At 36.9% G+C, this 24,760-nt stretch overlaps 1 protein-coding gene and 1 long non-coding RNA gene across 2 annotated transcripts in view; both read right to left on the bottom strand.

Moving 5' to 3' along the window:
• LOC147761246 (uncharacterized) overlaps positions 1–24,760 on the bottom strand; it is a 381,866-nt gene that overhangs the window by 169,149 nt on the left and 187,957 nt on the right. The gene's annotated exons all lie outside the window — the stretch shown is intronic.
• On the bottom strand, positions 5,302–24,694 carry LOC106179517 (uncharacterized). The gene is made up of 10 exons (XM_087015718.1): positions 24,493–24,694; positions 24,035–24,242; positions 22,190–22,479; positions 21,702–21,842; positions 19,592–19,837; positions 17,888–18,000; positions 16,562–17,710; positions 16,045–16,351; positions 7,068–7,310; positions 5,302–5,998 (listed from the first exon to the last, which is right to left on the bottom strand). Exons 1-10 carry the CDS (start codon positions 24,682–24,684, stop codon positions 5,831–5,833), a joined length of 3,057 nt encoding a protein of 1,018 aa, XP_086871844.1. The 5' UTR covers positions 24,685–24,694; the 3' UTR covers positions 5,302–5,830.

Here is a 24,760-nt window from a genome sequence, read left to right as displayed (position 1 = left end):
AAAATGCCTAAGACAAAACCACACTGGGTCCCTATTTGAGTGCCGTCCTGAGCACTATGTATGTTAATGTTGTCATGGGACGAAGCTTGTTTCAAATGTAACCGAGTTACCGATCATTTTAAATCGGTCATTGTCTGTATTAATTGTTTTTAAACGTAGACTTAATCAGTTTACGTTAAAATATACACAAACTGACCCAGCTGAAAAAGCGGACCTTCTCCCGGGCCTGCTTATCCATAAAAAATTGATATCTTTCTTCTTTTGCCAAGTTCTTTTAGCTGCGAGAACATCCAAATAATAGTTAAAGTAAAGGGAATATTTAATCCGATACACTACATTTCGACCTTCTTAAAAGGTCCCCAGGTGATCCAGTATCAGCTTAATTTTTTTCTTTAATTAAGTTTAAAACACAACTGGATGAATTGTAACATTCATTTTGAAATCAAAACAATAGATTGGCATTGCATTGCATTGTAAGTTCTCAAGTTTAAAAGTCTATGAGGCTTTGTGAAGAGGGAACCCCCTGGGCGATAAAACTTGTGAAAGAAGTTCGTAAAGTTCGAAAGGTAAAATTAAGTGTATTTAAAAGTTTCAAGATTAATCTGATGTGTGGCATGAGCACTAGACCTATAACTGTATTTTAAAGAATATCTACGTTTGTTAGGTGTAGGTTGTATCATTGTTCTTGGAAAGGCTTTGTCAGCCAAATACCAACGTGCTCATTGCTAGTTCAAGCAATTTCCTATGCAAAAGATCTCAGCATTTCTGCAAATCCCAAGCGGGTCTCACATCCCACAAGATGCTTGTGCAAGGCCTCTAGCTCAACCCAGTAATCTTTGGTAACGAAAGACGGCCTGATGATGATAATTTGATATTACTAACGATAAAATAGGTACATGTAGTGGCTATCTGAAATATTTATGATTTTTTTTATGACAGAAAATTCTCTGAGGGGGGGGGGGGGGGGGTGAGGGTACATGAGGTACAGGAGGGGGTAAGCTTAAAGTCACACACGGTGGCATATCATGGTTTTTCATCATTTTCATTTTAATATTGATTTAAATCATCAATGTCACCAATAAGGAAAAGGCAGTTGAAAACATGAAGTATATTTGTATTATTTTTCACGATAGCTCATGACTAGCAAGTATCATTTTGACATTGGGTCAATCAGCTGGTAGTCTAACATTTTGATATGTATGCATACTGCATTTCACTATGTCATCAATTAAAATTTGCCAAAATGCTTAGAAAAATTTCAACACCGAATTTTGAATTTTGATTGTTTAGGTATTACAACGAATAATTTTTTCAGTATTCTGAAGCATAAATATTTTTATGGATTATGAAAATTTATAACAAAAAATTTAGTACACATGTTAGAACTTGTTTTCTGTAGGCTTAACAATATACATGTATCTGTTAACAGATTCTGCTTCTGTCTGGCACCCGTCTGCCATTGATGCACTACAGAGTGAACTTTTACAAAGATCAGGTTATCAAGTCACGGCAGAATACCTTCACAAAGCAAAATGACTGGATTGCAGATCGTAAAGATGAACTAGCCGAGAAAGAAACATTGCTGGTAGCTTTTCATATATATATTCTGTACAATAACAAGGTGTTTGGGGAATATTTACCAGATAAAATATTTAATTCATTGGACTACTACTGATTTTATCTTGGGTCAAATAAAAAGTATTGGCCAGGAAGTTGAGACCAAGTTTCACTTTTTTAGATATTGTGTGAAACAGGGCCTAGATTTTTTACTTATCCACGGGCTATGCTTATCTTGAGGTTTTTTGGATGGATAACAGACTTGAAAGTTACTGCATGTGCTGTCCTTTTGCAGACATGATAGCTTATGTCAGTTTTGAATACCGGATTAAGTTAAACAGTATTATTTTAGTTCAAGTGAAATGACTAAGAATTAAATGTTAAATGTAAGAAAATTATGAATGGTACCTTATAACACATTTTAATGATATGGGCAGGGCTATTGGGACCATTACAGTGCACAGATAAAAGTGCCCATGGTTTGGTATTTATTCCTGTTAAAGTGTGAGAGTGCACAATGTTTTCTACTGCTTTTTAAATGCTTTTTTTCTAAGAATACGAAAAGGTTTGCTTTTTGTTTCTTACGGCATTATGCCCTGTTTTTTATTTTTACCGTGTTATGTTTTATGTGTTATGTATTGTTTCATGTAATAATGGAAATTAGGCAGTGATGCCTGTACCTGTTGCTGTAATGTTACAAACAAAATATCAAATTCCCTGAACCTTCCTGAAGCATGTGAGACTTGATGAAATGGAAAGTGACAATCACACGAGTCTGCTAGCCAGTACTGAAATTATTTAGTGCACTTTTTGATTAAAAAATAGTTCTTTGTTTTTGAATTGATTACTCGGAATTTTAACTGTGAATGTGGCAGCCATAATGTCAGTCCAACTTACGGGAGAAACTGGCACTTATCTTGAAGGAGGGGATGATACTTAAAGTTACGTGGTACAATTTCTTAAAAATACATGGGGGTTGGGGTTGATGAGTCCTTAACTGTAGTTAAAGCTTAAATTTTTTACTTGTTAATACTGAATTTGTTCATAACCTGGGGCCCGTTTCCCGAAGCTGTCGTTTGTTAGAATAGTAAGCCTATAGTTATTTTGTTTCCAACATTCCTGTTAAGATAATCAGAATCATCGTTGCATCTCTGTAATTTAACATTTAATTAATTGGATTTCATGGTCAGTGTTGTTGTGAAATCAAGATACAAGTTCATACAGAAGCGTTACATTTAATTTTAAAAGTGCACAGCGTGATCACCTCAGCATAAATAAAAATTTAAAAATGTGAAAAACCACCTAAGTCTCCAAACTAACAGTGCTAAAATAACAAAGTGTCCAAACAGCCAGCTATAAACATTTCAGTTACTAATTAGACTAACTTTGACTTTACCACTTCAGTCAATGATAATGGTGACTTGACAAAAAATTCAGACAACCACTGACATAGAGCTAATTTTCAAATGCTGGCAATACTAGGCATCAAAGATAACATATATAGATGCATTTAGAAACAGAATAAATAACATCTACTGTATGTTAGTTGAATGGTAAAAAAATTAATTCTAAAAAATCAGTTATTTTCATAAACAAAATGACGAATGAATGATTTTTTCAAAAAGCATATTGTGCAACAGTGAACCTCCTAATAGTTTTGAATTTCTTTTCATTAAAAACACGATATGGGATTAGGCCTAAACATTTAATCATTATCTGCACAAAAAAATGCCGAATGTAGGCCCCTACCTGGGGCCGGTTTCACAAAGCAGTAGTTAGTTAGAACAACTAACTACTGAACTACCTCGCTAACGAGCAAACTTAGCGATTTTCGAGGGGTGTTTCACGATGCAGCAGTTAACTTATCGCTAAGTTCAGTCGTAAAGTTCGGTCGCTAGTTCTCTCGTTACTCACCGTAGTCTCGAAACCATCTGCCGGAAGTGGAACTCTTGCGTAAATGTGTCACGAAAGCACTAACTCTCCAATTTTTGGTTTCTGGAAATGCATAAGAACGTCTGCTTTGAGGTCGTCGTAAAGGATCTCCACCACCTTTTTGCCGCTCTTTTTGTCACAGCTAAGCGCAACCTCTCGTAAATTGCATCATCGTATGTATATTATAATAGATTCTGCCTTTCATGAAAACGTCGTAGTCTACGTTGCCGTCTGGCGGTACGGATAGCAAGAACACTCGGAACTACTCGGATGTCTCCGCACTCGACAATAACCTCGGACGTAATACGGAGGCAGCCATATTTGATTGTTGATTGTTGGGAAGGAACTACTTTCAACCTCGCGCTAATTTAAACCTAATTCTTTCAACGCCTGTATCTATTTATCTTTTAAATCAAAGTCAATCTTAGTGCATTGTTTGGCAAACTGTAAAGCATCATAAAAATCAGGGGTATTGACAGCCATCTTTATGAGCGGGATAATCGAATTGAGTGAGAAGGCATTTCCGGCGGACAAAATGCATGGATTTGGTGCATATTTCTCCGCCTATCACATCCGAGGTTAGTATGGAGCTTGCGGAATGAGCCGAGGATTGCCGATTGTAGCAAGAAAGGTAGCCGCCATAATTGGATACAAAGACAAACGACAGACAACGATAACTAAGCAACCTTTTTATTTCACTCATTACGCATGCGTACGATGAAACTCTAGAGTTAGCGACTGGTCTGACCAGTCGTTAAATATCCAAGGCAACAACGAGACAATAACGAGCGAGAGAACTAGCGATTGCTTCGTGAAACGGCACTCATAACTAGCGAGGGGCTAACTACCGATCGCTAACTAACTACTGCTTTGTGAAACCGGCCCCTGGTGATTGCAATTTATATATATTTTAATAAAAGAGACGACTAGTAACTTTTAAGAAGATGAAATATATTTTTTTGGAAAATTGGAAAAAACCTTACAAGGTAGGCCTACATGTGCAATGTATCAGATTTAGATAAGAAACAACGTCTTGGCTGTTATTATGTTCGGTGTGTTTTAGAGAACATCTATCACTCCTGCCACCAATCACATATAGATAATAAAATAGATTCTAAAGATATCATATATCATGCGATACACGTGGAAAAAATCTCTCATAGATCGATAAACTGTCACTTTTTATAAATTTTAAGGAAAAGCACTTTAAAATCAATAAGTTATATAAATAAAATCTAGCATAAAAGAATGAACCGATTACTGAAAATATTTCCATGTCAACAGTATGGATTCGTACCCAAACAATTACTGTTGTGTGTGTGTCCTAGTGCCATCTACAAACAATATCTTTATGTCTACGATACATTCACATGCATATCCTTAATTTTCAAAACTGGCAATACTAGGCATCAAAGATAGCATGTATATGTATGCATCGGTTTAACTAAAAGTTATTCAAAGGAACAGAAATATGACATCTAGGTTAGTTAAATGGTGCAAGATAAATTAAAAAATTCAAAACAAATTCAGCAATTTTCATCAAAAAAAATTTTTTTTTTTTTGAAAAAATAATACTCTGCAACAGTTAACCTCCTACTGGTTATGAATTTCTGTTCATTAAAAACCGATATATGACTCATAATTTAATAATTTTCTGCACAAAAAATATCCAATGAACCTGGTGATTAGAATGTAAATTTCTGAATAACAGAGAATTTTTGTAACCTTTAAGAAGTTGAAGAATAATTTTAAGAAAATTTCAAAAACACCTTACAACTTACATAGCCCAATACATCTGATTCAAACAAAAAACAATGTGGGATGTTAGTATATTTGGTGTGTTCGACAGAACATCTATCACTCCTGCCACCTATCACATGCTTTAGGTAATAAAATGAAGGATATTATATCATGCAATAAACGAATAGAAACTTTATCATATATTGATTGACATATTGTAGCTTTTTAAAAATAAATTTTGAGTAAAATGCGCTTTTAAATTCATGACATATTTTTAAATTCAAGCATAAAAATAATGAACCTCTTAAAATATTGCAGTATATCAATCAAAACAATTACTGTTGCCAGTGTGTGTATGCGCGCGCCCGCTACGCACAATATCTTTATGTCGACGATACATTCAACTTCCTCCTCTCCCCTCCAAAACATTAACCTCAGTCCTTTCGTCCTTCAGATCCCTGAACAACTGTCGTTTCCTGTAACGGTACTACTACGACATAGCAATGTCTACTTTTCACATTAAAAACAGTGCCAACAACCAACTATAACCACGAAAAATTAAAATTTATAATATACTATTTCATCCACAATCTTCTGGAAATTACTTATAATGGAATCTTTTGCGGGTTTCCTCTTCGAGGAATTTCTCCATTTTGCTTGCGGTTGGTCTTTCAGATGGTGTGGGGGAAAGCAGTTTTTCTAAATTCTTGCACCATATAGGAGGCGGCGGTGTAAAACCCTCAAGGGTAATAAGTGATGCCCAATCAAGCTGGAAATGAAAATAAACGTTTAACCTTTCCTCACAATATAAAATATTAACAATGGGAAAATGTGTTAAATTATTATCTTCTAGCAGGGTGGCAGATATTAAGGGCAAAATTTCCAAAAGCCTCCCTGTAACTTTTGGCCAGACGGAAGCAATTAAATATGCATGCGCAAAGATGACATTGTGCCCACTCTGTGGGGAGCTACTGCAGGAAATTTTAGTAAGTATCTTTAGTAACAAGCCATTTAGGGGTTATATTTATTTGTCAAAAAAAAAGTGATTAAAATCTGAGCAATTAACTGTCTAGATTGCTGTCAAGGGGACTTGGCTTGGGCCCGTTAAGTGGCAGTGCCTGAGCTGTTATGCATAGAATTACCAGTCATGTAATTAACCTGGCGGTTTCAGGGCAGAGTCAGAGATAGTAAAATAGCCGTCTATTTATCTTAAAACTTATCTGTGAATACCGTGTGCAAAATCAATCTGTGGCCCTGGTAGAGGATACTAATAATGATGGTTTACAATCATGGCTTTCTTAATCCCGATTAATTTTTTTTCGTGCTTCAGTTTAGACAAGTTTTTTTAGTGTGGATCAATATTGGGTTAAAATGGTTTATTGGCCTATGGAAGATTGAGAAGGGTAAATCCATGTATTTGAAACCCAAATATTTAAATGAATGAGTGAAGGTTGTAAAACTGAAGTGCTTGAAAACTTAGCTTGCGTTTTCTTATCGCTCACTTTTCATTTCTCATTTAGACCATATGAAATAAAACGATCAAACGAAGACTAAAAATCCACAAAATCTGGCAAAATCCATGCACTTGTAAATGAATACATTGACGGTAGTCACCATGAGATTCAGAATAAGGATATTACCATCTCTGCCCAATATATTACATTGTAAAGGTGGCTTCCAGTAGATACCGACTCTTAAACCCGAGTGAGAACATTTCCCCCTTTTGTACGATGAATTTTATGATGTAAATGGTTTTAGTCGATATACTTTTTTTGAATGATATTCAGTTTGCACTGAATTAACATCTACTCATTCTGTGTAATAATTTCATAACTCACCTCCAAAATATCTGATATATTTTCAAAGCTCTCGAAGCAAGGTAGGTTGTAGATGCGTTTTCCGTACCACATTTCCCAAATCATGACCCCAACAGTGTACATATCTGCAGGTGCCCCGTACTTTTCCTTCCTCAGGATTTCTGGTGCCATATAAACCAATGTTCCACATTGTGTACCAGTGATGTCACTCTGCAGTTTTGTCAGCCCAACATCAGCAAGTCGAATTTCATCTTTAGCTGTTACCTGATGACATCAAAGGGTTATTTCAAAAAGGAGCATTGCATCTTAGACCCCATTCCCAGAGATTAGATCGATCCAAACTAGATCGACCTTACTCCCTGGGGGTTCACGCTAAATAGCTGTCAGCCAAGCGGGCACGAAAGTTAATTACCCCCTTACAGCTTGTAGTAGGCGGGACGGACATTTAAGCCGGATTATCTGACAGTAATCTAGTGAGACTCCCTACGGGGCTAGATCGATCTAAAATCTATGGGAATATGCCCTTAAATTGGTTATTTGCGCAAACATTTCGCATTTGGATAATCACATATGTACTGAACAACAGAAAAACGTTGTACCGTCCTAATATTATGGATGTGTGCATTTATTCCGTCAACCAAAAGAAGATTAGATGCGATTATAACGACAGATAATACAATAGAGGGAGTGTGATAATTATAGGGTCGCCAAACGATTTTTGACGGAATATAGTGACTAGCCTAATCCCCTGGTCGCCTGGGTAGGCACTCCCCCTTAGAGTACTTATGTAAACAAACGGTCTCCCGTGGCGAACTATCCTTTTGTTCAACAGCTTCGCACGTGCAGTGGATTATATTTGTAGTGACACTATATAGCTAACTGCAGTTGAATCTGTGAAAGCTGTTATTTGATTCATTCTGCTGTGTCGGACGTTGTGGACCAGCCCAGTGGTTCATTCATTTATTCTTTTCTGAAGATTGGTGATGCAGATTTTTAGTGCTTAATTATTTAACCTCCTTCTAACAAGAGAAAGGGGTAGGGAAAGAAACAGAGATATCAAATGAAATGGGTAGAATAAGTACTACAATATATTAATTAAAGGGGCTCGCGGTGAAAAAAGGTGATGGCCCATATATGCATAACAGGAGGGATTATGCTCTAAATATAGACTCATTGTTGTATGGTCTATATGTGTGCTGACTTATATTTTGCTCCCGTTTATTTCTTGGAACTAGTTCCTTGAATGAAATTTTGCCTTTATAAATTTACTCTGTGACATGAATTAATTAATAGAACACGCCTGTTGAAAAGGAGGCTTTTCGTAACTAATACAGTTTCACTGGTAAATTGTTCAGAAAAACACCGTCGCCGTTCGTGGCCGCTACCTTCAGGAAAGCATATCCTGCGCTTTGATCACCGGCATTTTTTTTTATCTGACAAATAAGGGAAGATGTAAATTTACGTTTTAGCTAATAATTCTGAATTTACTTATATTTTGGGCTAAATTCGATGTCAGATTCAAAGCCATGAGTGACTGTTTAAATTTCAAAATATTCTATTCCGCTTTCTTCCTGATGTTTTTATTATCATTTGTTGCGCCACTTGTTGCACACACTGAAGATATTAGGCAATTATGATACCATCCATTGTATGATAATCTAAGCTAGCCTTCACATTTAAACAAAATTATTCAGACCTTTCAACACTATCGGTCTCCTCGAGAATCTTCCCATTTAGTGACATATCTCCTAATTCTCCGATTCAGCATAAACGCCCCCTTTTTTATCAGACTAGAACGCGTGGCGATAAAATGTGTGGCTAGATCTTGTAAACACTCAGCGAAATGCACCTTATGACTATATTCAATGTGTCGTCACTTATTTGCTTTATCGGTTTCATGAATTGACGATAGTAATTGCAGTAAAAAAGGAAGAGTAAATGTGAAGACAAAACAACGTCGGTCTTTGTGTGACTTTCTCCCTAAACACTTTCTATGTTGCGCTCAAAAAAAAAAAAAAAAAAAAAAAAAAAAAAAAAAAAAAAAAAAAAAGGAACCGAGATAGCGATCATTTAAACCGCCGCTGCTGCTTTTACAGGAAAACATCCTCGTTTCTCATTTAGATGCTGAGGAATGTCATAATAGCTACAGTACACTGTATATCAAACCTCGGTCCAAAGTATGAAAGGTTTAAGCACAAAACGATAAGTTGTGGGTATTTTTTTCATTCAAGACAAAATTCAGTAGGCCCTATCTATGATGTGTGACAATAGGGACTTCACAAAGCTTTACGTGTACTTAAATATATTCCAGTAAAATATGGATTTAGGCTAGCGACGTAATCGTACCTCAACCTGAGGTATCCCCGATGAAAGCACCAGGATGAACACTGAAAAGCGGAGTACAATAATTAACTTTTTTAAATACCAATTACAACGTGCTGTACAATGACCGAAACGTAAAAGGGAACTTCTTTGTCTAAAAAAACAATTCATTTCGAATTTAAAAGAAGCAGTTTTTTCGGGAGGCATGGGAGGGGGAGACATAGTTAACATCAGGTGATTCATTAAAGCCGAGTAGTGTTTCACTATCAAATATGTAAAGCATATGTCATTAAAACACAAAAATAAATTTTTTGTTACAATCTGCAACATTTGTTCATTTATATAGCAGGGCGAAGTTAACGCCAAAGGTAAATAGTAACTAATACCGTAATCCTTCTTGTCCATTTATTTCAATCGTATCAATACGTTTGATACACACTGTTCATAAATGTCATAATTTTGTCGATTTATTGAAACCATAATTATTTGTACAGAGTGGGTTAGCATGAGTTAAGCAACAACCAGTATGAAAATCAACTGCCTTTTTAGGTGAGGCCAGACACCCTCTTCACACTGATTATAACCTTGATAAAGACATTATGTAACAAGGGAAAGGAGTTGTGTAAAGTTCTATCAACTCGAGTGTGAAAACAACACATTCTTTGTCACTTTTACAAGACAATGGAGGCGAGCAAGTGGAGTAATTACAATACACAATCAAAAGGAAATTAGTTTAGAAAGCTTACTTCGGGTCAGCCCTTGTTCGAAAGAGAGAGATAGATATCGCGACGCGACCTTCGTGTGTTCGTGTAAACGTGTGAAAGACAGGCAACGGTGTTGAATCGCTCTTGATATTGTTTGCAATCAATATTGAAGTATACCCCCTTCGCATACATGTAAACGTGTTAGTTTGCCTCATGTTCACTATATTTCTTTCAGGTGGATCAGACAAGGCGTTGAGATCGATAAAAGTAGAGGTTAATCTAAACAATTAGGTGCAATTTTTGTGAAATGACTTAAGTGATGTGCACGAACCTACATGTAGCATGTTTAAATTCTTTAATTTCTGAAATGTAAAATCTTCCATACACGGCCTCATAATTATATTACACTTAGGCTATACTTTTCGATGTTATTGTATTAAACGGGACTCTAGGAAACTTGAAGCACAGAGTATTGTGAAAGTAAATTCGCTGCGGAGTCTTGTTATACCCCTGTAGTATATGTAGCTGGGATAAACACTGTGAACTAGAAACAGGCTTTATTTAGCTTTACTTAATTTACAATATTTTAAACAAAACCAGTCATCAAGGCTTGCTTTGATTTGGTGTTAACCTGACACTGGTTTTAAAAGAACAAATTTAGATATGTTGGATGGATTAAATCACCGACATCGTTATATTTTAACTAAATGTGGTCATTTACACAGTAACACAGATGATATTTATAAGTTGTCTGTCGTTTAGCAGTACGGGTACATGGTGACGAGATAATTATAGGGCAAAACACAATGGCAATGAAAATGAGAAGACGTCAAGCCCGCCCTATGTTCGCTAATATGCAAATCAATCCCCGATTGTCCATCGGAGGCGGCTTCTCACCCTGTTCATTGTCGACGGGGAGTTAATTGCCGCTTGCCATAAGCCGACGTAATTACATAGTTGCTTATCTGCCGGTACTGTTCCTTTCTCTAGGCTGACACATGTCCTATCTCATGCCTTGCTGACGGGCTCTGCTTCACTTTGCAAAGTTTTGTTTGAAAGATTTAATATTTATTCTACTTGTGAGTTTTTTGTCCTGCTATCTACAATTTTCCCCCATAACGGGCAACGTTAATTTGAAAATGACGTAATGCAGTATCGGTCACAAACCACGGAGCGTGCCGTCTGAGGTAATGAGCAAAAATTAAATAAACTACTTCAGACGTTGTGAAGATTATCTGTATATTGGCTTCTTTAACGTCTTTTACCGTGACATTATATGGTGATCTCATTTAAAGTTTTTCGCGTATTATTCGGTCAACTTATTCTGTCAAGCCATGCGGACCTGTCACTGCACGTGCGCCATCTTGAATTTTATATGTAGAGGGAGGCAGGTCGACAGCAATTAAGCCATGCGAAAAAGGACTCTGTGCGCGTGAAGAAGTGAAAGTGATGCCTTTTTGAAAAAGGATATCATTAAAAATACATTCATACAAATTTAAACTTTGCTTGTCGCAGGCTGATACCCCACAAAGCGCTCAAGCTGCTGTGCACTAAGTGGGATATATTTATGTCCTGGAGTGGTTCACCGTAGAAATATAATTTTGTAAAATTGCAGTAATAACAACATTCTAATTCATTGCTTCTTTGTACAGGGGGGGTGGGGGGTGGGGGGGGGGCTCGTCTCCTTTTCTTGCCACAGTATTTAAATATTTTATCTGGAAATTATTCAATCACCAATCGTCAAGCTGTCTATGCAGAAAGATATTTTTAAAACTAGCAGAGAGCACCTGCATTGGAGAAGACGACCTGGCAGAGAAAGACGGAAGATAAAGATCACTCTCACATACTTTTTTCCCGTAAATATTTTGATATTAAAGACTCCCGTCCCTCTTCTCTCGTTCGTGTCCTTCTTTTCTACATTTTCTGCATTTTATCATTTGTTTTCCCCGAAGTAGGAATGAATCATTTGAGCAAGCGGGCTTGGTAGAAAAAGAGGGGAGATAAGGACATCAATCTTATTTCCCGTAAATGTTTTTAATATTAAGGATTCCCATCACTTTTTCTTGATAGTTTCCTCTTTCCTCTACCTGTATTTCTTTTCTTTTTATATCTGTTGACTTCTCCTAAATAAAATGAATCAAATCTAAATAAAACAAATAACGGAGAGCAGATTCTTTGGTGAAATTATTTATCTGTCAAAAACCTTATAAAACGTTAAAAACATTCTTTATGAATAACGAGCCATGCAGTAGTGAAAAATCTTCATTTTGTAGAAGGTTGCACAGGATTAAATTCTCGATGCAATAAACGATTATTTCCTAGTCTTTCATTAGCCTACCAGCACCTAATTGAGAAAATTTTGATTCACCCCAAGAAGTTATAACTTTAGTTTACTTTAGTTTACTGGTGTCTCTTGAATATTTAGGCACTGTTGATGGCCCAAAAGATTGAAATTTGCCGAAACCGATGCTTTATCGCTATTGTTTAATGATTAACAATTGCCGCCTGAGAACGCTCTTGGGATGTATACTAGTAGACCTAGACAAAGAATGGAATAGTTTTTAATATGAAGGTCAATTACAACCCAGTCATTAGGTAACACTGGACACCGAAATAAAGGGGCGACTACCAGTTGTAACTGCCATTGAATGAAATGTAAAAGGTGCGAAATCGGCCACCACTTAATGCGATCATTAACCAGCAAACGAAGCGTTGTATTGTAATTTCCACCGCCGACAAGCGGGATATCAAAAAAAGTATGACAGTCTTTTACTTCCACCATCCATCCCTAGGACGTACATGTACACATGAAAACAACATTGATAATTATTCTTGTTATAATACATGAAGTAAATTGAAAAAAATTAAAACTTTTTTAATTTGGACTTACTTGATACATGATGTTATTGTGTTCACAACAAAGGCTAATCAAATGCCATTTACCATTAATGATTTGTTTGGGCGAACTCTCCTCCACAGCATTTGCACACGTATCAATTAAAGATCTTCTTTTAATTAATCTATTTCATAATTCAAGGAGTTGCAGTAAGCGAATGCAGTTATGTGACCGATCTTGCACAAACACTTAAGCCCTTGCCGTTAGGCAAATTGACACACTCGTAAGTCATTTTTGATAATTTTTTCTAATGCCCAACAAGAATTTTTGCATGGAATTAGTTTTCCACCGCTCAGCTGGCATTCAGTAATATTTGGCGAGGACATTGCACTAACCGATGAGAGGCTGTGGTTTAAGCTAGATACAACACTCGCCACCGAGCTGTACCCGAAAATTACTCAACCTGTGGCTCGACAATACGCTCGTTAAATTTCACGTTCGGCTCGGCGACTTGTATTGTATCTATCACTTATTACAATGTCCAGGTAGCTTACCTAGCTGTGGTTTTAAAATCGCTATTTAGGTTCCTTTCGAAACCAGCTTCGTCTCCACGAAAACAACATACATGTACAGTGTTTTGGATGGTACTTACACGAAGACCTGGCACGGCTTTGTCGTTGGTATTTTCTTTTTATTGTTTAGTGCTATCTATACCCCTATTACTTAACCTGAGAAGTTTCCAAACGTAAGGACAAAGAGAAAAGTGTGATGTATCGAGACAAAAGGGATCGGTAGATACGTCCAAAATTAGGGAGACTCCTGCCAAGATCGGAAGAGTTAATTGGTATGGGCCACTGACTGATCGTTCGAGAAATTCACCAAAACTACTAAAAAATCCTTTAAATGTATTAAATAGCAGAGGCCCATTCCCCTGATTGTAAGAAGCAAACAAAACAACGAGACGGCAGGTCGACATTCAGCCTAGAGCAAGGTGCAATACTGCCAAGTTGAAAGCTGTTAATTAAGTGGGATTATAGCGCGCATCAATTAACACCCTGCCGTGCTTGGCGAGGACGAACTCCGGTCTCCAAGGATCACCCGTACAATAATTTACATATGCGCTCCTCCCCCTGTGCGCTTAGGCCCTGTATGAGTCCACGTCGCTATTGTTTGCTACCCGCACAGGCTTTTGTAGTTTATCAAAACAACCCATTGTCTCTCAGGGGGCGTGAGTACAGAGAAAATACGTACATGGAGTATACGCGGATTGTCGCGCGAATTATAGGCACAACCAGTACGCTTTAATAAATATTCAGCACAAGGTTATTGTCACTTAAAAGCTTTCGATCAAAGACGTTCAATGAAATCACAAATCATTTGACGATTAACAAATGGACAGTTTCAAGGGGCATTTTTTTGTTTTAGCTAGGGGGACTTCCGGTAGGGGGTTCAGTGAAGGTGTTTCCTCGGGTGATAACAGCATCACGACCTAGGTCTAAGCGAGTTGAATAGAAGATTTTTGTCTAAGCATCCTATTCCAAACTACTGAGTAAGAACAAAGGTCTAGTTACATGTACTGTGCAATCACAATTAATAGATCAGTTGCATACTTGATTGTATCCCCCCAGGTATCGCATGCATGCATTCTTGTTTCAGTGATCTAAAACAAGTCGCTAGTGTACCATGTTTCTCACTGTAGCAAAATACACTGATTGTAACTGTAGCAAAATATGTTTGACATGGCGTTTCTGCATGGCAGCCGCAGACACAGTAATCGTATGGGCATGTTTTAAGCTTGTTCGAGAGATAACTACAGTCGCATTTAACAATAGAGAGCGAGCTATGTTAAGACCCCTCCTCCTCTTTAACTGATGATTTACACTTTAAATTGACCGTACTCCCATGTAGTGTAGCACGTTGGATTCTCCTTGTGCCTCTGCCAATGCACCTCATTTAATTTAATTTAAATAATATAATTCTAGTATAAGTAATATATTTGCCATGTATTGTTCTTTATTGAAAATGCTATTCGCTGTTTTTTTCCTTATTCCGAATTCATTATCGTTCATGTTTTATAAATACTTGAATCAGTAATTTTATAAATAAATCATTCATTTATATATTAATGCAATAATAATTTTTTGAGGTTGATGCTCACTCTCATGCATGTTAATAAAACAAACAATACTTAGTTCAATTTTTGACTACGGAAAATTCATATTGAATAAAATACCTGAGAACAAATTTAACTAGCAGTTTGTTTGCAACACTAAAAAAGATAATCAGCTGCTCGTGCCAAACTAGTGAACAAAAGGACAGTTCGCTACGGGAGACGGTTTAGTGGCACCTGGTAGCATGGGTTTAAGCCTCTTACAGCTATAATCCTATCGCCACAACAAACAATGGAGACCTTCTGGCTGATGTATCCTGCTGTTAATTACACTATGATATAGCGGACTGGACCACAGATACCGGCGTCATGGGGTTCACTCGCCTAAGATATTGTGTGTTATTACGTCTAAACTATTGTGTTTTTGTGTTCGAATTTTGAAGGGATTTAGACGGCTCTCCATTGTTTGTCCGCCCCCTTCTATTCACAGGATAGGGATTAAAACATTTCCAACGTTTTTAAAACGTTGTACAACGGAAACATAATTATTATTACTGCTGTACAAAGTACTGAATCAAAACAGAAGTTTTGATAATACCATGAAGAAGTATATGTAGTATATAAAATGCTATTCATCCATAACAAATAAAGTCTGAGTCACTAAAACTTCCATCTTAAGCACCCCGCACACGGTGAGACACACGGAAACAAACAAAAATGGTATCCCCCAGCGAAGTCAACAAAAATGTACACAGTTAAAGTTAGTCTGATTGATTAACGTGGTCACCATTTTCCATTACTACCAGAAAAAAAAATCAATATGTAATGTTTCCTTAAACACATGATCCCACAGTTCACAGTGCGTCCGATAGGGGCAGGCCGGGAGGCACCTCTGCTGAGCAAAGAGCGCAGCGTTTGCGGGGAGCTGAGGAGCGCAAGCATCTGGCGCAGCGCAAGTGGCGCGCGCCAATTGCTCACTGTGCGGGTTGCTTTAGGAATATCTTATCCAGCCAACTTCAGACTTACCAATATGTTTTCTGGTTTCAAGTCTCGGTGAACGTATCCTTGAGCATGCATGCTTTTTAATCCAGTGCATATTTGCCTACCAAAGTTAGCGACGGAACGCGTGAGGCCATGATCTAATGGCTGCTTCAAACCAGGATTTATGGTCTCTCGTTGTCCTTTGGGCCTTGTCGCATCTGCATTCAACATACGATCAGCAAGGGTTGTAGGACAGTACTCCATTAGAATGACAAGGCGCCTGTTACCATCTGGCTTTATGATGGCGCTGGTTCCTATGAACTTGATGATGTTTGGGGTTCTGTTAAGTCTCCTGTATCAACAAAACTAGTCAAACTGATCATGCTAATCTTCGTATTAAATGTAGCAAAATCATTTCCCCCTTCACACATTAAAATACACACACCAGCATTTTAATACGTCCACCCTTTCCTAAACGACTTTAAATGACATTTTCGCCATTGATAAAATTAATAAATAATAAAGTAAAACCTTAGCATCTATCCTAATCTGTACATCTCACCTCAAGCATTCCTCCTCCAGTATAGCCTCTCCCACATTCTCTGTTGTTGCGGACTGCTTCATCACTTTTGCCGCTGCATTCATGTTGTTTTTTGATAGAAGGGTTACGTAATAAACTTCGCCAAATGTGCCAGAAGCAAAAGCAGGCGATTCCCAATCTATTTCTGTCTCGTTGATGTCCTCACGGATTTTTGTCACGTACAGCAACCCAAGACATCCCTCTAAGGCATCATTTCGTTGAAGCTTTTTCTGATACAACTGCAACTCTGATTCTGCTGTCTGACTCTCACTTAGCAACCTTTTTATGAGCTGTAGGTCATCATCTAGGAGTTTTGGAATAGCACTGAGTAGGTTATTGAGTGTGGCAACTGCAGAGTTCAAGTACCGCATCACCTCTTTCGACAGGTTTTCTTCTGACATAAAATGTTCGAGCACTTTTCCTGCAATATATTCCATAACCACCGTTTTGTGTTTTTTATACTCTTTGATTTGTTTCTTCTCGAAGAGATGCTCTTTTAGTGCTACACCAAGGGCAACAGGGATGACAAAAAGAGAAGCTACAAGGCCTATTGGAATCCATACTGGAGAAGTGACGCCAATGATGACTTTTTCAGTGGTTGTAAACGTAGCAGTGTCCTCCACGTCTCTTAAGCCTGTGGGGTTTGCATCCTCGACTTCCAGCATATCGTTGCTGGTTAACTGACCTTCCAAAAGAGCTACTTGGTTCTCCATGATGTTGAACTCTACGTGGAACTTTCCTATAAGCTCCTTTTGTGCTTTTGTGAAGAACGCCGTGTTGGTGTTCCATTCCTCAAGCAGTTCGCGGATTCTCCCGAGGATGAGGGTTCTAGCTTGTGTGTAAAGGTCATCCCAGTGATCAGTAGGCTTTGGACAATCGCCATCTTTCCATTTTAGGACACGCTCGTTATTCTTATTCAGGTAATCTTTGATTAGTCGTGCAGCTTCTTTAGCCTTTGTGTTTAAACTTCCTAGCAATTTAAAACGATTCTTTTCAAAACTGTTCTTTATTTTTCCAATCTGTAGCATGATTTCAGCAGCTTTTCTGTTACGCTCTTCTTCAGATCTTTCAAAGATATTCAAAGCTGACTTAAGATGAAATGCAGATCTTCTCAGAATATGGACCACGAATCTAAATTGAGAATGAAAAATGAAAAGTAGATTTTCTCTGGTTAAATGGTTGTCTAAATTAAGTAATAAAACAAAACGTTCAGAGTCTAAACATGCTCATCCTTTATAAACCTTTCACTGAATGATATATTTTTGGTAGCCATTATAAAGTAAACAGCTACAAAGAACCGTTTGTTACCTGTATTTATCCTCCTGGTTTGATTTTAGGGTTTTAGGAAAAAGCTTCCTCAGCCCAACAAGAAACTTGGAGAATTCAGGTGTCGCACAGCCCTGTTTTAGTGCACTATGAGCCTGGCATATACAAAACGAATTATGAAAAGAAAAGAAAATAGAAAGCTTCCACGGATACCACAAAAACATTTTGCAAGCATTCTGTGAGCATTTCAAAGAAGACGTTTAATAGCACCAGAAAACTTCAATGGCATTTTAATCAAGCATTTCTTAAAAAGGTTTTCAATTAATCGAAAATATTGTCTACTTGTTTTGTCTCAGAAATATTCTATAAAAAACATAAAATTACCAAAATTATTATAATATATGGAGGAGGTCCATTTTTGAACTTGCCTTGAATTGCACAGCAATAAACAATTAAAGACGTCACAAGGTGCAGATCCTGCTGTTAAAACTTAAGTTATAGCGCCTCGAGGAAGATAAAAATTGCGCTAAATTTTTTAGATAATTGATCGATTGGAACCATTTTCGAATTAGTCCTGTATTTTACAACAACAAAAAGTAAAATGACATTTAAGGTGATACAATTTTGTACAAAAATATAGTTATAACGTTCCAAAAAGCCAAGTGCACGGCTTGATGTGCTCCTGCTAAACATAATGGATATTCCAACAGGATATTGCAGCTGCGGCTACAGTAAGTTCAAACTTAATTCAAATATTAAGTACAATTCTGCCAGTTTTAGCTTAGTATTATTTCATGTTCTTCTTTTAAGCAAGTTGTTTTTGGGATTTGTTTTTTGTTTGTGTTTATTTTGTTGAGCAATTATAGAATTGATAGATTACCGGCAATTTATAGTGAAAGGATTAAGTTGTGTTCCAAGAATCCTGGATTGGGGAGAAATGCAGTAGAAGTAAAAATGTAAGCAAAGAGGTAGTATTTTGCGTTTTCAACTCCAACCCAGATGACGGTCATCTATTTTAAATCAACCAGTGTCTACTATTTGTTGATGAATCTCTGGCTGAAATAAGCCCACCTCAAGACAAAAGCCTACTTCAGCTCAACCAGTGAAATCGGCCCAGCTTTGTCGTTTTACCAATTTACACTACGGTTTAGAGTATCTCAGCACTGCTTGTGTTTAAACCAGTTGACCTACTTGCTCAATTTCCTGGTCTACGAAGAATTGTTTTCTGTGAGCACGGCGAGGAGGAGCATTGTCACGTTGGAAAAAAATAATCAAAATAGAATCTACCATTTCTGGTGCTAGAACATGCATCTTGAGGACTACAACTACACTTTCCTGATAAATACAACTACACTACACTAACTACACTGGTTGAATTCTGTAAAGAATGGAATCCAGAAGGTTGGCAGAGCCAACCCCGTGGGCAACAGTTCACGCAGGGTCTTCACCAAATCTATCCAAAACTTGATATGTGATATGAAGTCTGCTAACACAAAGAAGAAGATATCTCTCTTCACCAGAAAACCAGACATGCTTACAATGATGTACTCGGTGGCAATTAATTAAAGGACTGCATTATCAGCGGCAGTTCTTTCTTTCACAAAAAAAAAAAAAAAATGATTTTTTGATACTTTTTGGTCCAGACGATGAATCAGAAGACTGCTTTTAACTGATCCTCTGATCCATTGGGATTAACTAGCCATAGGGCGTCCGATAAAGTTAATAAGGTTAATTATATAATCTCACCTTTGTTACTGATATAGGAAAAAGCTGGTCTGCAGTAAAACCGTCACAGATGTTTTGTAGCTTGCGAAGAGTGTCTTTAAAAACATCTGTCTTTTCTTTTTCTGGCACCTGGTCCCACTTGTTGAGAACAAAGATGGCCGTCGAAGGATTGAACAGTCGGACACCAGAAGCAAGTCTTTCTGTGCCGCCATTTTTGTCTTCTGTCTCGAAATTACTCCTCACTACATCACTAAGGAGATCCTGAAGCTACAAAGAAGAGACAGCGCATCGATACTAATCGACTTACTAACTTCACCACTGAAGTCAACTGAAGATTTGCTTTGCTGTCAACTTGTCCTACCATATAAAAAACGAAATTACTTACCAAGTGCTCTCGCCTAAAAGGGATCACAGTTGTTCGTATGAGATACCTAATTCACAATAAATACACTGTAAACAATTCAGAGTAAAATAATAAATTCCATTTAACTACCAAAAAGCAGTTATCACAGTTCTTGAATCTGTGCTTGCCATCAGATCACGTGGATCTTCATAGATAGCTATACCTCCGTAATAATCTCCAAAGAAATTAATAATAATAATAAAAATAATAATAAGATTCTTATATGGCGCCTTACATTCTATCTCAAGGCGCCTCACAATAATGGCTAATATACTAAAATCATTAAAATGACTAAAGCACTCATTGGAAACCATTTAAAATTCCACTACCAAAATCAATCTTATTAAAAAAATATATATATATAATTAAAAATGGGGGTCTTTAAAAGAGATTTACAATTGTCAAAGTCTTCTGTTTTTCTAATAATATTTGGTAGGGCATTCCACACTTTTGGGGCGTAGATTATAAAAGCACGATCTCCAAAACTTTTGAGGCACCCCTTCTCTAAAACAGAATGTTCTAAAATAAGATCATTATCAGTATAAAAATGTGTGGACCGCCGTGGTAAGTTAAAACACTTTAAAATCAATCCTCTGCTTCACAGGCAGCCAGTGCAATTCTTTCAGAATGGGAATGATATGGTGTGTACTATTGCAATTAATTTGACAAACCAGAAATAGGTATAGAGACATAGTAGTTTTAAAGATATAATAAACGTTTGCTTTATTCTATTTATATGACATTTTATCTTTATATTTTACAATGTTTTTACAATGTTTTTTTCCGATAGGCAGTTTATATACATATTAATGAAGAAACAAAAACAATTCATTTATTTTATGTGTATTTGTCATCTAGTAAACGCAAATTTTGACGTGTTAACGCATATTTTTAGCGTACTCCTCCCTCAGTGCACAATATGTATGAGCCTGGTTTGCCCGATATTTTTTAACAAAATAAGGCACCATCCAAAGGCATCTCTTATTTTCATCCTTTGAGGTGAACAGTGTATAATATTTCATGTTCTTTTCTACTGTGGTGTACCTTTTGTGTTTTGCGTCGAAATTCTTATTTTCTCTCTCTCTGTCTTTTTCAAAACTGACAAATCCTTATTCCTAAGAGAAAAATCACTTTACACAAAACGCGGAATCTCCGTTCTCAGATTAATTTTTCGGTTTACACTCGCTGAAATTGAAAAATAACCTCAAGCTCGATGGAAATGTGCTCTTGGAAAGTATGGGCTGAGATTTAAGACAAATCAAGACAGTTTAGAAATTGAAAATTGCAATATATGTATATAATGCTCTGTAATAACCCTTTGCTATTTTGGTGCTTTGACACTTAAAAGACAAAACAAAAAAGTTGTTAATGTAATGACACGGAATTTCGAACACATTAGACATTAAAAACACCATTAAACTAAATTAGCACAAAACTGGCTGAATTTTACGACTGATCTGGAGCTGCCCAAAAAGCTCATCTCTTAAAAAGTTATATATAGAGAAAACCTTATTTATCTAATTCGACGTCATCACTTACTTCTTAACTTACTTTAAAACCCCTTTATCCTATAAGAGAGATTAAGTTGCAGCCGACCTGTACCATTCTACTTAGCTTAATTATTCATCAACGTAAAATGTTTTAGGAAAAAGGTCAAAGTTGCATCCCTGTTACCCTTATTCACCCACCTAAAATGTTCAAACAAATAAACTTTGCAATCCATATTACCCTATCTTCTTGCACTCCTCCGGCCACCATGCTGTTGATGACGTAGATGAAGGAAAATGCCTTGGCCAAGTAACTCTTTGTAAGTTTTGTCATCATTTCACTCTCTCCTATACCCGGGCTGTCCATGATGTAGACACCTCCCTGTAAATAAATGTTTTTAGATGCCTTTAATATGAAATAGATTTTACATACGTGAATAAATTATGAACTTCTTAAGCCCTTGCAACATCATTTAACTGATAGCCTGTTTCTAAGAATTGCATGCTAAATTTTCATTGAAATTTGTCTTGCTTCATTATACTGATTGAGAACGGAAATATTTTATGTGACGGACATTTCGCCACGAAATCTTTATTTTCAGAGATATGTGGGTACGATTAATACTTTTTATGGAACTAATTTAACGATATATCATTCTTTGAGAAATAAGTGCCGTTTAATATTGCTTCAGGGTCTCCCAAAATTTGTCAACGCGTAGCTTATGTTACCTGGAGCAGAGGGATAGGCCAAAATAACTGGACTCTGTTGTATGGAAATATATCCCTTCCTCGTCCCTTTTCCTGAAATATGTAAGGCTTCAAAACCTCAAGAGGATCTGGCACTTCCAGGTCCAAGGTAACAGGTTGTAAACTGGTGTCCCAGAAATGTGCAACAGCCTTCCTTTGGTCGCCGTACCTTAATTCACACAACACTGCTGTACAACTGAAGAAATCCGTTGGAAGAAGATCTTCCCCAAGGAGTAGATTCAACAGACAACTCTTGCCAGCACCGGTCTCACCTGAATTATATATATGAATGAAATATGGCAAATACTGAAATGTTATAGCAAAGAGTCCGATTATTATGCAAAATCAATATTAATACATGATCGCGAATTTACACAGTCGTGTGCTAATGTAAACAAATGCCAGTTGACAGATCGTAGGAGAATGGGCTGGCATGGGCTAAAAAGCAGAATATCGCAAGTCATGGCACAAGTCATATAGAGTTCATATAGTTAAAACCTAATTTTAAGATGTTTTAGATTAAAAATACATGTAGGTCTACAGTTGTCTCATCATGGCAGGGCTAAGTCTTAACTCTCGACTAAGAACTTGAAAATTAAAGGGGCCACTATGGCAGATATTGTTCTGATCAATCATGTTTAAAAGCTTCATGGCCAGAAATGCGCAGCATTCACGCGATACGCGAGGGCGCTACAGTAGGGCTTCACGTGACTCAACTAGCCAATCACAGCACAACAATGGCATCGCACACAGACTCTGTGATAAGTGCTCAGCCCATTGTCAAGTAGTGTTAGTTCATGGTAACAAGCGTCTGACATGTGCAGAGATGTTTATTGTAATATATATTGTTCTTATTGTTACATTATTAAATCTAACTCTGAATCCAAGTAGTAACTATACTGTACCAAGTCAGGTACTGATGATGTGCAGAGGTCATATATTCCAGAATAAGCCATTACCACTAATTTATAACTTTAATTTTGTTTAATATGTTATTCATGAAAGAGTTAATGAAAGATTATTTTAATTTGTCAAATCGTGATCTTATTCTTTTTATATTCAAATAATTTAATAATGTGGGTAAAATTGGTTTTCCACTTCTTATTTGCATTTTTCCTTTACTACAAGATTATTTTGGAACAGTTGCAGCATTAAAATTTTAAATAAATAGCAATCTGAAAGAAGAATTTTGCATTATTATTAAATGATGATAGGAATTTTGGATTAAGAGATTAGTTAAATACTGAGTAGTGATATTGTAAGTCAATTTATGAAGAATCTGATAATATGATTGAAAATACGATTGAATTCTTGGCCTTGCACTGGGCAGTTTCACATTTATGCCAAGTGCTTTTTTTGGACTCCATTGTACAGTGGTAAAAGTTCTTCAATTGCCACGAAAGTTTTTAATCAGACTCTGTATGGTGCTGCTATCTGCTGGTGCTATCGGTAACGAATTAATTTGCCTTTGTTTCTGAGTGAATCTACCGTCTTAAATCACTATTTCTGAAAATATGTGCTTTTTGCTGAGGGTAGGCTAGGCAATACACGGCAAACTTCTTAGTACGTGTGTACAACAGAATTTTTTAAAAACCCTAGCGATATTTGGTCAGGAGTTGCTTGAAGCATAGTACAGCGTTGCTGTCTATCGGCATCAGGCCGCTAGTTTGTCAATTATCACGAATTACCCACGAATCGCGAACCCATTCATTTTCCTATGGCAATCTAGCAACTCATTAAAAGTGCACGCATGCGCAGTGGGCTAAGCGTGACGTCATGCAGTGCATTTCTGGGGATGTAAAGCCCTCTTAAATCATTCAGATATACCTGCTACTAAAATTCCACTTTCGCTTTTAGAGAGTTCTCCAATGCTTTCACTTAATCTTTCTACCACTCGCGTAATGTTTTGATTTAGGTCATCACGTCTCCTTTCTGGTAAACCAGAAATATACTCAATCGTGTCTTTGTATAATTGCTGTAGCTGTTTTCTTGTCTCTTTATCTTCCTCCAAGGCATCTGCCATTAGTTCAGCGGCCTGAAATGAAAAATAAAGCGACCATTTACAAAATTTGACTTCCAGTCAGGTTTTGGATGGAAGTCCACTTTTTAGAAATATTTTGACTACGAACGGCCTCTAAATATCCTTCGTTTGTCTCCTCATTTAGATTTTGTAGTGAATTAAAACTAATATATAGCATATGTTAAGTTGTAGGCCTGATTAAATCTATAAAAAGCGAAGTGAGAACGGATATCATGAATTATTACCTACAGCATTTTAAACTTACATTCAGTGGGTCCTCAGCCACACCTACACCATGTAGTTTCAAGAATTTTCTCAATCTGAGGACTACGTCGTCCTTGTTCTTCACACCAGCGTGATCTATCCCTAACTCTCGTAACTTCTTTATGCCTTCTTTCAAATTGGATATAGCATCTATTTCAGCTAACGAAATTGGGGGTGAGTATTGACCAGCCATTTTTTCTTTAGGAATGTAAAAAAGAAATAAAAATAATATTTTGTTATCTATCTATGACACCCCTATTTAATTACAC

This window comes from Lingula anatina, chromosome 6 (assembly GCF_051362555.1).
Source record: "Lingula anatina isolate TDL-2025a chromosome 6, LinAna3.0, whole genome shotgun sequence".
Classification (NCBI taxonomy): Eukaryota; Metazoa; Brachiopoda; class Lingulata; order Lingulida; family Lingulidae; genus Lingula; species Lingula anatina.
Note: the sequence above shows the minus strand (reverse complement) of the source record. Positions and strands in the feature narration are given on the sequence as shown.